Genomic DNA, 13,551 nt, shown 5'->3' on the forward strand with positions numbered 1-13,551 from the left:
TCTGGGTGGTCGTGGACCGTTTTAGCAAGATGTGTCACTTGGTTCCTTTCGTCAAACTGCCCTGCGCTAAAACTCTCGCTAAGGCCTTTGTCAAGGAAATTGTCAGACTTCATGGCGTTCCTACTGACATTGTTTCTGATAGGGGTCCTCAGTTCGTGGCTCGTTTTTGGCGTGCCTTTTGTGATAGGTTGGGAGTTCATTTGTCGTTCTCGTCCGGATATCATCCTGAATCTAATGGCCAGACAGAAAGGAAAAACCAGGATGTTGAGCAGTTCTTGCGTTGTTTTGTGGCAGACAATCAAGAGGGGTGGTCTGAGTTTCTGCCACTTGCTGAATTTGCTCTGAACAATCATACATCTTCTTCTGCTGGTTGTTCACCTTTTTTTTGTTGTTCTGGGAGACATCCGTCGTTTGGGTCGTTCTCCAAGTTGGGATCTGCCGTGCCTGAGGAGGAGAATTTTTCCGGTGATTTGGAGAGAGTTTGGACGGATGTGCGTGGTAATCTTCAGGAGGCCAACAGAAAATCTAAAGACTACTTTGATAGGAAACGACAGGAGGTTTTGTTCGCTGTTGGTGACATGGTTTGGTTGTCCTCTAGGAATCTGCGGTTGAGGATTCCTTCAAAGAAATTGGGTCCCAAGTTTGTAGGGCCCTTTAAGGTGCTTCAGGTTGTCAACCAATCTGCTGTTAGGTTGGAGGTTCCTACCTCCTGGAGAATTAATCCGGTATTTCATGTCTCTCTGTTGAAAAAAGCTGTTGTATCGGATTGTGACGCCTCTGCCTCTGTTCCTCCGGTGGTGGAGGACGGGGAATATGAAATTTCTCGCATCCTTAACTCTAGACGGTATAGAGGTAGTTTGCAGTATCTTGTGGCCTGGAAAGGTTTCGGTCCCGAGGATAACTCTTGGGTGAGGTCGGATGATGTTTCCGCGTCCAGACTTATCAGAGCGTTTCACAGGAGATTTCCTGATAAGCCTGGTCCTAGGGGATCCGGAGGATCCTCTTAGAAGGGGGGGTACTGTTAGAACCTTGCTCTTAGTTTTTTTTCCTTTGCTGGTCACATGACCTTGTTGGCCTATTTAATCCTGCTCCGCCCTTCTGGCTTTGCTGGACTTCATTGTATATCTACTTTCTAGCTAGCCTGTGCTCTGTGTCTTGCTCTATTAGTTTGCTTGGTCTACTGACCTCTATGTTCTATATATTTTGTTTGTTCGTCTGTCTGCTACTATTTCTGTTAGGAGGTGTCCCATATTCCTCCCAGTCCTTAGTACTTGTAGGGATTCCTTCCTCACATCTATAGGTCTCCGTACAGACTAGCTTAGGACTTTAGCAGGTCTGATCGCAGGATCAGGTTCCCTGTTACATCGTAGGGATTAAGCGGAGTTCTATCGTAGGGACAGATCTCCTCTCTTTCCTTAGCTCTGGTAGCAGAACATAACACCTGATATTTGAAGGGTGCCTTCTCCAAACTGCCATTTTGAGATCTCTCCACAGGTGTTCTATGGGATTCAGGTCTGGACTCATTGCTGGCCACCTTTTGGAAGTGTGTTTTGGGTCATTGTCCTGCTGGAAGACCCATGACCTCTGAGGGAGGGAGATCCAGCTTTCTCACACTGGGCCCTACATTATGCTGCAAAATTTGTTGGTAGTCTTCAGACTTCATAATGCCATGCACACGGTCAAGCAGTCCAGTGCCAGAGGCAGCAAAGCAACCCCAAAACATCAGGGAACCTCCGCCATGTTTGACTGTAGGGACCGTGTTCTTTTCTTTGAATGCCTCTTTTTTTTCCTGTACACTCTATGTTGATGCTTTTTCCCAAAAAGCTCTACTTTTGTCTCATCTGACCAGAGAACATTCTTCCAAAACGTTTTAGGATTTCTCAGGTAAGTTTTGGCAAACTCCAGCCTGGCTTTTTTTATGTCTCGGGGTAAGAAGTGGGGTCTTCCTCGGTATCCTACCATACAGTCCCTTTTCATTCAGACGCCGACGGATAGTACGGGTTGACACTGTTGTACCCTCGGACTGCAGGGCAGCTTGAATTTGTTTGGATGTTAGTCGAGGTTCTTTATCCACCATCCGCACAATCTTGCGTTGAAATCTCTCGTCAATTTTTCTTTTCCGTCCACATCTAGGGAGGTTAGCCACAGTGCCATGGGCTTTAAACTTCTTGATGACACTGCGCACAGAAGACACAGGAACATTCAGGTCTTTGGAGATGGACTTGTAGCCTTGAGATTGCTCATGCTTCCTCACAATTTGGTTTCTCAAGTCCTCAGACAGTTCTTTGGTCTTCTTTCTTTTCTCCATGCTCAATGTGGTACACACAAGGACACAGGACAGAGGTTGAGTCAACTTTAATCCATGTTAACTGGCTGCAAGTGTGATTTAGTTATTGCCAACACCTGTTAGGTGCCACAGGTAAGTTACAGGTGCTGTTAATTACACGAATTAGAGAAGCATCACATGATTTTTCAAACAGTGCCAATACTTTTGTCCACCCCCTTTTTTAGTTTTGGTGTGGAATTATATCCAATTGGCTTTAGGACAATTCTTTTTGTGTTTTTTCATTGAAGACAAATTAAATGAAGATAATAATACCAAAGAATTTGTGATTGCAATCATTTTCAGGAAGAAACTGAGTATTATCGGACAGAATTGCAGGGGTGCCAATACTTTTGGCCACCACTGTATCCATTATAACCAATGGTGCTATACAAATGTCCGGGTTTTTACAAAGACCGATTTTTTCCGGCAGCACGGATGACAGGTCTATGGGTCCGTGAAAAACATGTACAGCACACTGATGGCATCCATGAATGTATGCCGTCCAAGTTTTTTTTTTTAGAACTGAATTTTTATTGAGTTTTCATAAAGTATTGCAGAAGTAAAAGAAAAGATTAAGTGCCGTCCGTGTTTAACATCGCAAAGTAAAGGAGAAGGTTTGAATTAATTTATATTTTTTATCCAAATATGCAAAACACTGATGACTGATTATAAACAATCCTTGTTAATCTTTTTCCTCCATGTATTTCTAGAAGTCAGACTGTGCTCCTCATCTCCATGTCTGAATGGTGGATTGTGCAAGGACAAAGATGACAGTTACACTTGTCTGTGTACGTGGGGATTCACCGGGAAACACTGCGAGACCGGTGAGCGAAAGCGGTTTTCTTTTTTCCTTTTATTTACTTTGTAGCAAAACAATAATAGTGGAAGATGATTAGTTTACCGCAATTAGATTTAAAAAAAAAAAAAAAAAAAAATCAGTTTTTTTTTAATGTTATATTTTTATTAGTAGTAATATAATACAAAAAAATATTATTTCATAATTGTTTCAACCATCTGTAGAGAGAAATTAAAAATATGTATGATGGATGAACGAGTACGTCCTATGTTGGATTTAAGTGTATTTTAATCACCCCTTTTTCCACAAAATAAAAAATAAAGAATTTAAAGAAAAAATATTTAGCATCGCGAGGTCCACAAAAGTCAAATCTATGAAAATAGAAAAGATTTTATCCATAACACCATAAGGTAAAAACTTAAACTACCTCCTTCCCAAAAAATGTAATAAAAAACATATGTACCCCAATATGATAGCGATATAAACTACACAAAAAAAAAAACTTTCAGGCAGCTCCATGACCAGAAAAATAAACGTTACTGATCTCTTACTAAGTTCTGAAAAAAAATTTCACTGCTTAAATTAAAGAAAAATCTACACAAGTTTGGAATCGCTGCAATCATACTGACTCATTTTTACTGCACAATGAACACCATTAAAGAAGCACTCCCATCAAAACATTATCCTCTTAATATATAGCCATCATCATATTATACAACACTGTGTACTTACAATTGCTCATTTTGCATTTCTACCCAGCTAATTCCTCTCTTTCCCATTAGGTCCATGACATCATGTGATTAAAATCTGACTAAGCTGAATCCTTCTAAGCTCTATGTAGAAACAGGAGGTCAATTTTCTGTAGAAACAAAAGGTCAATTTTCTCTGCACAAGTCATGAGTCACTGCAAAAGTCTATTGCAGGGGGGAGGAGGGAGCAGGTGGGTCAGGACTGGAAGAGGGGAATGAGACATGCAGGGGCAAGAGACTGTTTCTACATAGAGCAGAGAAAAAATAATAATTAACTGGGTAGAAAGGCAAAATGAGCAATTGTAAGTGCAAAGTGCCATATAATATGATTATTGCAATATATTAAGAGGATAAAAACTTTAATGGGAGGAGTGCTTCTTTAAAACCGAACCCAAAAAAAAACAATGGCGGATTTGCGTTATTATTCCACAATGATTACCCCTTTTGAAACTTTTTTTTCCATTTTTTAGTACAGTTTATGATACCATGAATGTTATCATTCAAAATGATAACACGTCACGCAAAAAAACCACAAGCCCTCATGCGGCTATGTCAACAGAAAAAGAAAAAAACTTATGTCTATTGCAAGAAGGGGAGATAAAAACAAAACAGCAAAAACAAAAATTTGGCCGATAAGGAAGGGGTTAACTACATGTGTAGCAAAAAGTTTGTGTCACTAGTTACTGAGTAAGTAATGGTATCATGATTTTACCCACCAGACTTCTGTTATTGGATTGTTATGAGCTGTTTTGTGTTTTTTCCCCCTCTATACCCAGAGTTCAGACCATGCTTATCATCACCTTGTGTCAATGGTGGTACCTGCGAGGATATGGGTGATGGTTATATCTGTGTGTGCACCCCTGACTTCACTGGAGTGCATTGTGAGACAGGTGAGAATCTACTAGTTCTGTATATCATTGCCTTTGTACCTGTTTTTTGTCTAGTTTTGTGAGTTTTGAACCCTTTTTTTCCACATAATTCATTATTCCATTTGCGCTTTCGGCTGATTCATCAATTGCTACGTTTTAACCCTTTTACCCTGTGGCCAATTTCAGTTTTTTCATTTTCGTTTCTTCCTTTCCTTCTTCCAAGAGCCAAAACTTTTGTATTTTTCCGTCCTCATAGCCGTATAAAAGGCTTGGTTTTTTTTGCAGAACGAATTGTACTTTTGATTGACACCATTTATTTTATCATGCAGTGAAAAAAAAATTCTGGAATTTGTAAAATAAATTAGCTTTTGTTGCCATTTTCCAAGCCCCTTAACTTTTTCAATTTTCAGAATATAGTGCTGTGTGAGGGCTTATTTTTTGCGCCCTGAGCTAATATTTTTACTGATACCATTATCGGATAGATATGATGTTTTGATCAGATCACCCGTTATTGCATTTTATTGCAATGTTGCCATGGCCAAAAATACATAATTCTTGCTTTTCGATTATTTTTCTCGTTATGCTGTTTACCGATTGGATTAATTCATTTTTCATTTTCATAGATCGGACTTTTACAAATGTAGTGATACTAAATATGTGTATTTTTTTTGCTTTAATTTTAATGGGGCAAAAGGGGGATGACTTTAATTTTTTTTTATTAACTTTAAAAACTTTTTTTCACTTTTTACTGTATTTCTTAGTGCTTCTAGGGGACTTGACAGTCTCCTATAGACGCCAGGCTCGCTTTCACAGGTGCTCTGTAATGACAGACCCAGGGTCTTCAGCAGACCCCTCCCTAGCTGTCATGGGAACCCATCGGCACCCTGCGATCACGTTTTTAGGCGCGCAAATGGGCGCATAGAATGACGCGTCCCCCTGTGGGAGCCTGTTAAATGCTGCAGTCAGTGATTGAAAGCTGCGTTTAATAGATTTATCAGCCGTTGTTGGAGCTCCGCCTCCGGCTATTAGAGGCAAATGATGGTTGAATAATTTAGCCATCATCTGCAGGGAAAAATGCAGGCTTGGATTGCGAGCCTTTAGCAAGTCAGGGACGATACATATGATGCAACTGAACGTCATGTTGGGAAGGAGTTAAAAAGTCACAAAATTTGGCAGCAGCTCCACACCAGTCCTCATCCTCCCCATGTGTTCTTGAGTATGCCAGCATTTTTGTGACATTTAGGTCAAAGCAAAAAAAAAATAAATTTGACTTTATGCTGAATTAATTAATTGCTGGCGCCATTTTGAAGCATTTGGCACAAAAAAGGCAATTCCACAAGACAATAAAAGAAAGTGACTTAAAAAAAAACATGAATGATGAATCAGGGTTGAAGTGTCTGTAATAGGATGAGGTGATGTTGTGGATGCCATTCTGATGGTTGTACTGTGCGATCTATGCCGGGGTGTAACATCATATCATAAACTAAACTCCATCTATTGAAAAATATAAATACAACTAAATGATTATAAATTGTTACAGGTAAATGAATGCTTATGTTGTCACTTTGGGACTAACACAGCCTCATTTGTATTAATAGAGCAATCATCATAGAAAAATGGCAAAACACTCAAGGAAAAAAATAAATAAAAGCTCAATTGCTAAACCTTGGCTGTTACTGTATCTTCTGATTTATGGCATATGCTCCTTTCTCATTTGTGTGGAAATACCCTTTAATGAGTTAAGGTTTAATGAGTGACTAATGACACATTGGCAAAATGTGAACAGTTACTTCAATGCGCAGTAATTTATAATATACTTTACTTATTTTTTTTTTAGTTTTGAAATGTATTGGAAGTTATTTATTCTTGGCTGAGAGTTTAGTTTTTGTTACAACATGCTGGTATTGTCACTTCACACTATATAAATGCCAGCGTATTAAATAGATGTTGTCATCATTTTGCACTTTTAACTTTTTTTTTTTATTATTTTATAGCTTTTTTTAATATAAGTGGAAAAAAATCAGAATGGAAATATATATTGTTCAAAACATTTATCTTTTTATTTGTTAGATGGTTATATATTTAATGTTTCTTATTTTTATGTGATCCTGGAAAAAAGGTGAAAATCATATCGCAATTATCACAGTATATTCCTTTAACGGCGCAGTCAGATGGACACGGATGACGATCGCATCGCAGTGCACGGACTGGCCAACGGCTCTCCTGATCCGAAATACATGGAAATACCTGCTGTCACACTCGGGTCAGGAGAGCTGACGGCCAGTCCGAGCATTGCAATGCAATCGTCATCTGTGTCATACGGCTGTCTGACTGCACCCTCAAGAGGTTATTCATCTTTGGGGATAATTTTCTTTTCTTACTTAAGAATGCAGAATCAATTAACTGATGGTCAGACACGAAAGTTTGTAACTCTTATCTTTTTTTCTGAGCCACCCTCAGTTGATTTATTAACACAGATTACATCAATGTTGAGCGTGCCGAGAAACAAAGAGCCTATAAAAGTCAAAAAATGTAAAATAAAGAAACTCTCCTCCCACAACATTAAAAATGTTACATGGGTCTGTAGCATTTAAGAACTGATTTTCTAACTAGTAGATGACCCTTTTAAATGCCAAGCCAGTTTTCTTTTTATTACAGAGGTTTTTTTTTTTTTTTTGCTTTGTTTTTTTTTCACATTTTAGAAGCCCCAAGGTATTTATATTTTTCGACAACATAGTCGTATGAGAGCTTTTTTTTTTTCGGGATTAGTTGTATCTGTCAGTGGAATCATTTTGGTGTACCTATAACTTATTAGCAAACTTTTATTAACTCTTTATGGGAAGGAATATAAACAAAACAGCAATTTTAACACTTATTTAGCATTTTAAAATTGTGCTGGAGAAATAAAGTGTTAACTTTATCTTGTAAGTCAGTATTAATATGACCATACCAAATTTAAAAATAGTTTTATGTATGTTTTATTATTTTCTAAAGTAAATGCACACTTGGAAAAAAATCACTAAATTTTTGTATCGCCCTATTCTGAGAGCCTTAAAGGGGTATTCGCAACTCCAAGATCCTATTCCAATATGTAGTAGGTGTAATAATAATAATAACAGCAACAATAATATTAGCAAATCCCTCGTATTAGAAACATAGTATGATTTTTTGATTTGCGATGTCTCTTTCCTCATGTGCAGGCATTGTAGGACCTTAAGTATCCATGGTTACGACCACTATCAACTAGCTAGCTAACTGTCACTAGATCAGTGGTCGTAACCATGGATACCTAAGGTCCTACAATGCCTGCACATGAGGAAAGAGACATCGCAAATCAAAAAAACCATACTACGTTTCTAATACGAGGGATTTGCTAATATTATTGTTATTATTATTACAAAGGTTCTGCACTTCTGCTTGCACAGGAGGAAAGAGACATACAGAATTCGAAAAACTATACTACATTTGTAATTGGAGATATTTGCTAATATTATTATTACACCTACTACATATTGGGATGGGATCTTGGAGATACCTCTTTAAGTTTCACAACTTTCCGTCAGGGCTTGTTTTTTGGATGACAAACTAGTTTTTATTTATATAATTTTGTGTACAATCATTATTTATTGACATAATTTTTATAACACTGTTTGGAAGGGAAAATTAATTACAAAAATTTAATTCTGAATTTATTTTATTTAAGCGCTGTTTACAGTTAGTTTAATTACATACTTTATTAACAAAAATAATGGTAAAAACATTACACAAAATTCACATAATGTGAAGAAAAAGAAAACCAAAGTGGCAGCGTTAAAGACCCCAAGATATGGTTATATGTACATATGAGTAAAAATTATATATGTATATAGTAAACGTATAAACGTATGCATGTGCATATGGTGCGATAAACATGTATAAGTGGCACCAGGGACAAAAAGACATGTATGCCTATTGCCTATGCAAAATATAAAATGTGCAAGGTGTCAGACAGTACCATAAAATATCAGTCGGTAATGAAACACATAATATACTGACACACAAAGGTAATAATTCAGAATGCCATCAGAAATAATTATTCGTGGTGGCAGTCATGATGATGAAAGATGCATCAAGTGAACAACATATGCACATGCAATACATAATTTATACCATAATACCAATGAAAAAATTAGGGGAGATCATGATGCTCAGCCAACCCCACTTGCGTTTCGCAAAACGTGCTTCATCAGCGAAATTCTACCACTTAGTGAATAATGATATCTATTCTGCCACCGATGCACGTGGGTGAGATGTGTCTGAGGGATGTGAGCACGGATGTATGTACATGCAATGGCAGGTAGTATTACTTGCTTACCTCTGCTCCTATTCTTGACCAGCTGCATGTGGTTAGTCCGGAAGGACGATGCAGTGATGAATTTTAACAGGTTTTATTGATAGTACCTTGGCGAGATGAGGTAAGATGTCAGGGAAGATGAAGAGATGCAGATGAGGTAGAACATGGAGGGTAGAGGTTGAGGTTAGAGGTAACTGGAGAATCCTCTTTCAGAAGCAGAAGGGAAGGAAGGGAGACACAGATCCATTACTAGTGGGTAGGCGGAGCCCCATAGGATAGTTCACCTCAGATTTATAAAAAGTGACGACCGGCCCCTCCAGTTTAGGCTCCTCCTACTCCCATGTTCCTCAGTTTTAAATTTGAGGTCACAGAGGATAGTCGCTGCCTTTGCAGCTCCTCAGAAGATTTTATTATTTTTATCCGGAGACCTGGCCCCCCGTGGTCTAGAGGTCTCAGGGGGACTCAGCGCTGCTGGGACCCCTGACCCCTGACCCTCCCCTGGCGGATCTGCGTACCCCCTAAGGAGGTCCCCGCAGAACCCTGCTGGCCCCGGGGGATACAGGGCGCTCCCTGGCGGAGACGCACACCGCTCTTGTGGGGTCCCTGCACGCTCCGCCATGGGGGAGAGCAAGGGCCACGGCGCCACACATCCCTGGGGGTCCCTGTGGCGCTCAGCTGGGTAAGTGCTCTTATGGAGTGCCCCCAGCGGCCGCTGGACAGAAGGACGGAGTCAGCGGCAAAGTCCATCTATGAGGCTGCGGGTCACGGATTCCGAGCGGCCTTGGGGGCCATGTGGGCTGGTGAGGCTTCACTGCGGTGGTTGGATCAGCTGCGGTCGGCATGGCAAGATGGAACTCCACTGTCTGAAGTGGAAAGGCCTTTCCAGCTCTTGGAAGAAGCGGCCCGATATGGCAGGGACGCAGTGCTGGTACTACTGCGGTGATGTCCAGGGCTCAATCCTCGGCCGTCTCTGTCAGGAGAGCACTGTGGCTTAAACAGTGGACCGGTACACAGTATCCAAACAGGGTTTGCTGAATCTGGCGTACAAGGGAGGTCAGCTGTTTGGTTCGGACCTCACGGAGCTGATTGCTAAAGCTAAGGCCAAAGATACGGCCTTGCCGCAGCGAAAGGCAGCGGTTACTACGTCCGGCAGGTCAAGTGCCGGTAGTGGTCGTCGGTCCTTTCGGCCCCGGGGTTGGTTCGGTCAGCCTTCTTGGAGATCGGATCGTCCCTCGTCTTCCGGAAAGAAGTCCTCCCAGAAATCCCTTACTCCCTGGAAACAACATTTCCGTCAGGACAAGCGGGAGGTTGACAAAAAGCCCGCTAAAGCGGACTGACACCAGGAACCCTCTCGAGGGCTCTCGGGTGGGAGGTCGTCTTCTACAATTCGGGTCTATTTGGGCGTCACACGTATCGGACGCCTGGGTGACGCAGGTTATGTCGGAAGGTTATTTCATAGAGTTTCATTCTCGACCCCCGAACAGGTTTCGTCAGTCACGCATCCCATCCGAGCCCAAGCTAGCTGCCGCTCTGCTGCAGGAGGTCGACTCTCTTCTGCAGCAGGGTGTGGTGATTCCGGTTCTGCCGGAGGACCAGGGAAGGGGGTTTTACTCCAACCTTTTTGTGGTTCCCAAAAAGGAGGACAAGTTTCGCCCTATTCTGGACCTCAAAGATTTGAATTTGCATGTCTGGACCCGAAAATTCCGTATGGAGTCTCTTCGCTCTGTCGTGGCGGTCCTATCGCAGCACGATTTTTTGGTGTTGATGGACATCCGCGACGCCTATTTACATGTCCCTATCGGCAGGGCTCACCAGCGCTTCCTGCTGTTCGCCATAGGCCAGGCCCATTACCAGTTTGTGGCCCTACCATTCGGGTTGGCCTCGGCGCCCAGGGTTTTTACAAAGATTCTGGCGCCGCTCATGGCGCTCCTTCGAAAGCAAGGAGTTACGATTCTCCCTACCTGGACGACCTGTTGATTGTGTCATCCACAGCGGAGGAGGCGGTAACGGCTCGCGATCTCTCCCTTCAGCACCTGGAGGTCTTCGGGTGGCTGGTCAATTGGAAGAAGTCGTCTTTGGAGCTGTCGCAGTCAATCCTGTTCTTGGGGATGCATTTCGACACGGTCCGAGCGGTGGTGTCCCTGCCTCCGGACAAACAAGCGAACCTTCGACACCATGTACAGGTTATGAGGTCAGCAATGGCAATGCCCCTTCGGAAGTGTATGCGCCTTCTGGGTCTGACGGTGGCAGCAATGGAAGCGGTACCTTTTGCACAATTTCATTCCCGGGGTCTCCAAAATCTTATTCTGACCCGTTGAGACCGATCGCCGGCTTCGCTAGATCGCTGTGTCGGTATCTCCCGCAGGGTGCGAGAGTCTCTTGGATGGTGGTTACGTTCGGAGGCTTTATCCCTGGGAAAATCCTTCCTCCTCCCACGGTGGTCGGTCATTACCACCGATGCCAGCCTGACTGGCTGGGGGGGGGGTTTGGAACGATCTCTGGGTTCAGGGGGTCTGGTCGTCAGAGGAGTCGTCTCTGCCGATCAACAACCTGGAGTTGAGGACGATTTTTCTCTGCCTCCGACATTGGACGATCCCCTTGAGCGGTCTGCCGGTCCAGATTCAAACGGACAATGCGACAGCGGTCGCGTATATCAACCATCAGGGCGGGACAAGGAGTTCCAGACTCATGATGGAGGTCTCTCGGATCCTGGTATGGGCCGAGTCCAGGGTCCCAGCCATCTCCGCGATTCACATCCCAGGAGTGCTGAATATCACGGCGGACTTCCTCAGTCGCGAGCAGGTGGATCCCGGAGAATGGAGTCTTCATCCGGAAGTTTTTACACTGCTGTGCTCCCGTTGGGGGACTCCCCAGGTGGACTTGATGGCATCCAGGCTAAACGCCAGGATTCCGACGTTTATGTCAAGGGACCCGGAGGCTGTGGCGGTAGATGCTCTGGTGGCCCCGTGGGACCAGTTTGAGCTGATCTACGTGTTTCCGCCGGTATCCTTGCTTCCTCTGGTCATCCGGTGGATCAAACTCGAACGGATTCCGGCAATTTTGGTGGCGCCGGATTGGCCGTGGAGGGCGTGGTATTCAACGCTGGTGTCTCTTCTTGCGGCGCCTCCGTTTCCACTGCCTCTTCGCCCGGACCTGTTATCCCAAGGGCCCATTCGTCATCCGGACCTGAAGTCGCTTCGTTTGACGGCGTGGCACTTGAGACCGAGATCTTGACCCATCGTGGGTTTTCGGCCGAGGTCATTGCCACCTTACGGGCGGCCAGAGGTCCAGCTACGACCAGGATTTATCACAGAATTTTGGAGGCCTTCTATTCATGGTGTTCTGAATCGTCAAGGAACCCGAGGGTTTTTTCCATCCCCAACTTCTTGGCTTTTCTGCAATGTGGTTTGTCCAAGGGTCTGGCGGTTGGTACCTTGCGGGGTCAGGTATCTGCACTATCTGTGCTTTTTCGGAAGGCTATTGCCTCGCGCAGGGATGTGCGCTCATTTTTTCGCGGGGTTGCACGTCAGTTTCCGCCTCGGAGGGCGTTTGTGGCTCCTTGGCGGCTCAATCTAGTCTTGGAGGCTCTTCAGCATGGACCGTTTGAGCCTATGGATTCAACTACGCTTTACTTACTTTCTTGGAAGGTGGCCTTCCTGGTGCCGGTCACCTCCTTGAGACGGGTTTCTGAGTTGGCGGCACTGTCTTGCTCGCCCCCTTTTCTGGAGTTCCACCCGGATCAAGTGGTGCTTCGTACCCGTGGCGATTTTTTGCCTAAAGTGGTGTCGTGTTTCCACGTCAATCAGGACATCGTGTTGCCCTCCCTCTGTCCGAATCCGAAAAGTCCAAAGGAGCGAGCCTTGCACTCGTTGGATTTGGTGCGGGCTTTGAAGTTCTATCTGTCAATCACGCAAGGGTTTCGGAAGTCGGACTCTCTTTTTGTGATTCCTGCTGGTCGTCGGCATGGTCAGCGGGCCTCCAAGGATACTATAGCTCGGTGGATACGTTCGGCTATCCTGGAAGCGTACCGGCTCAAGGGCGAGCCTTGTCCGGTTAAGGTTCGAGCTCATTCCACGAGAGCTGTTAGTTCGTCGTGGGCTTTTCAGCAGGGGGCCTCGGCAGCGCAGCTCTGCCGGGCGGCTACCTGGCGCTCCGTTCACACTTTTACTAAATTTTATAAAGTGGACGTGAGTGCTTCCGCCGATGCTGCCTTGGGACGCAGGGTCCTGCAGGCGGCGGTGGTTTAGGTTATCTCTTTATCTAGTTTCAACGCTTGTTGTGCGCTTCACTAAGTTGTTGGGGTATTGGCGATTCTGCCACTGTTTCCCACCCTTGAGTTCTGGACTGCTTTGGTACGTCCCACTAGTAATGGATCTGCGTCTCCCTTCCTTCCCTTCTGCTGCTGAAAGACGGATTTTGGTAAGACCTTACCTGTAAAATCCTTTTCTGCGAAGGAAGGAAGGGAGACACAGCACCCT

The 13,551-nt window shown here is 43.7% G+C and overlaps 1 protein-coding gene across 4 annotated transcripts in view; it reads left to right on the forward strand.

The window, feature by feature from the left end:
- SNED1 (sushi, nidogen and EGF like domains 1) overlaps window positions 1–13,551 on the forward strand; it is a 199,539-nt gene that overhangs the window by 106,111 nt on the left and 79,877 nt on the right. For all 4 annotated transcript variants that reach the window (XM_073674536.1, XM_073674535.1, XM_073674537.1 and 1 more), the window contains 2 exons: window positions 3,037–3,150; window positions 4,648–4,761. In XM_073674536.1, the coding sequence (XP_073530637.1) occupies window positions 3,037–3,150; window positions 4,648–4,761 (228 nt within the window). The remainder of the gene's footprint in view (window positions 1–3,036; window positions 3,151–4,647; window positions 4,762–13,551) is intronic.

The sequence above is a fragment of the Phyllobates terribilis genome, unplaced genomic scaffold (genome assembly GCF_046119375.1).
Source record: "Phyllobates terribilis strain yellow unplaced genomic scaffold, ASM4611937v1 Scaffold_3__8_contigs__length_932513732, whole genome shotgun sequence".
NCBI classification, from domain to species: Eukaryota; Metazoa; Chordata; class Amphibia; order Anura; family Dendrobatidae; genus Phyllobates; species Phyllobates terribilis.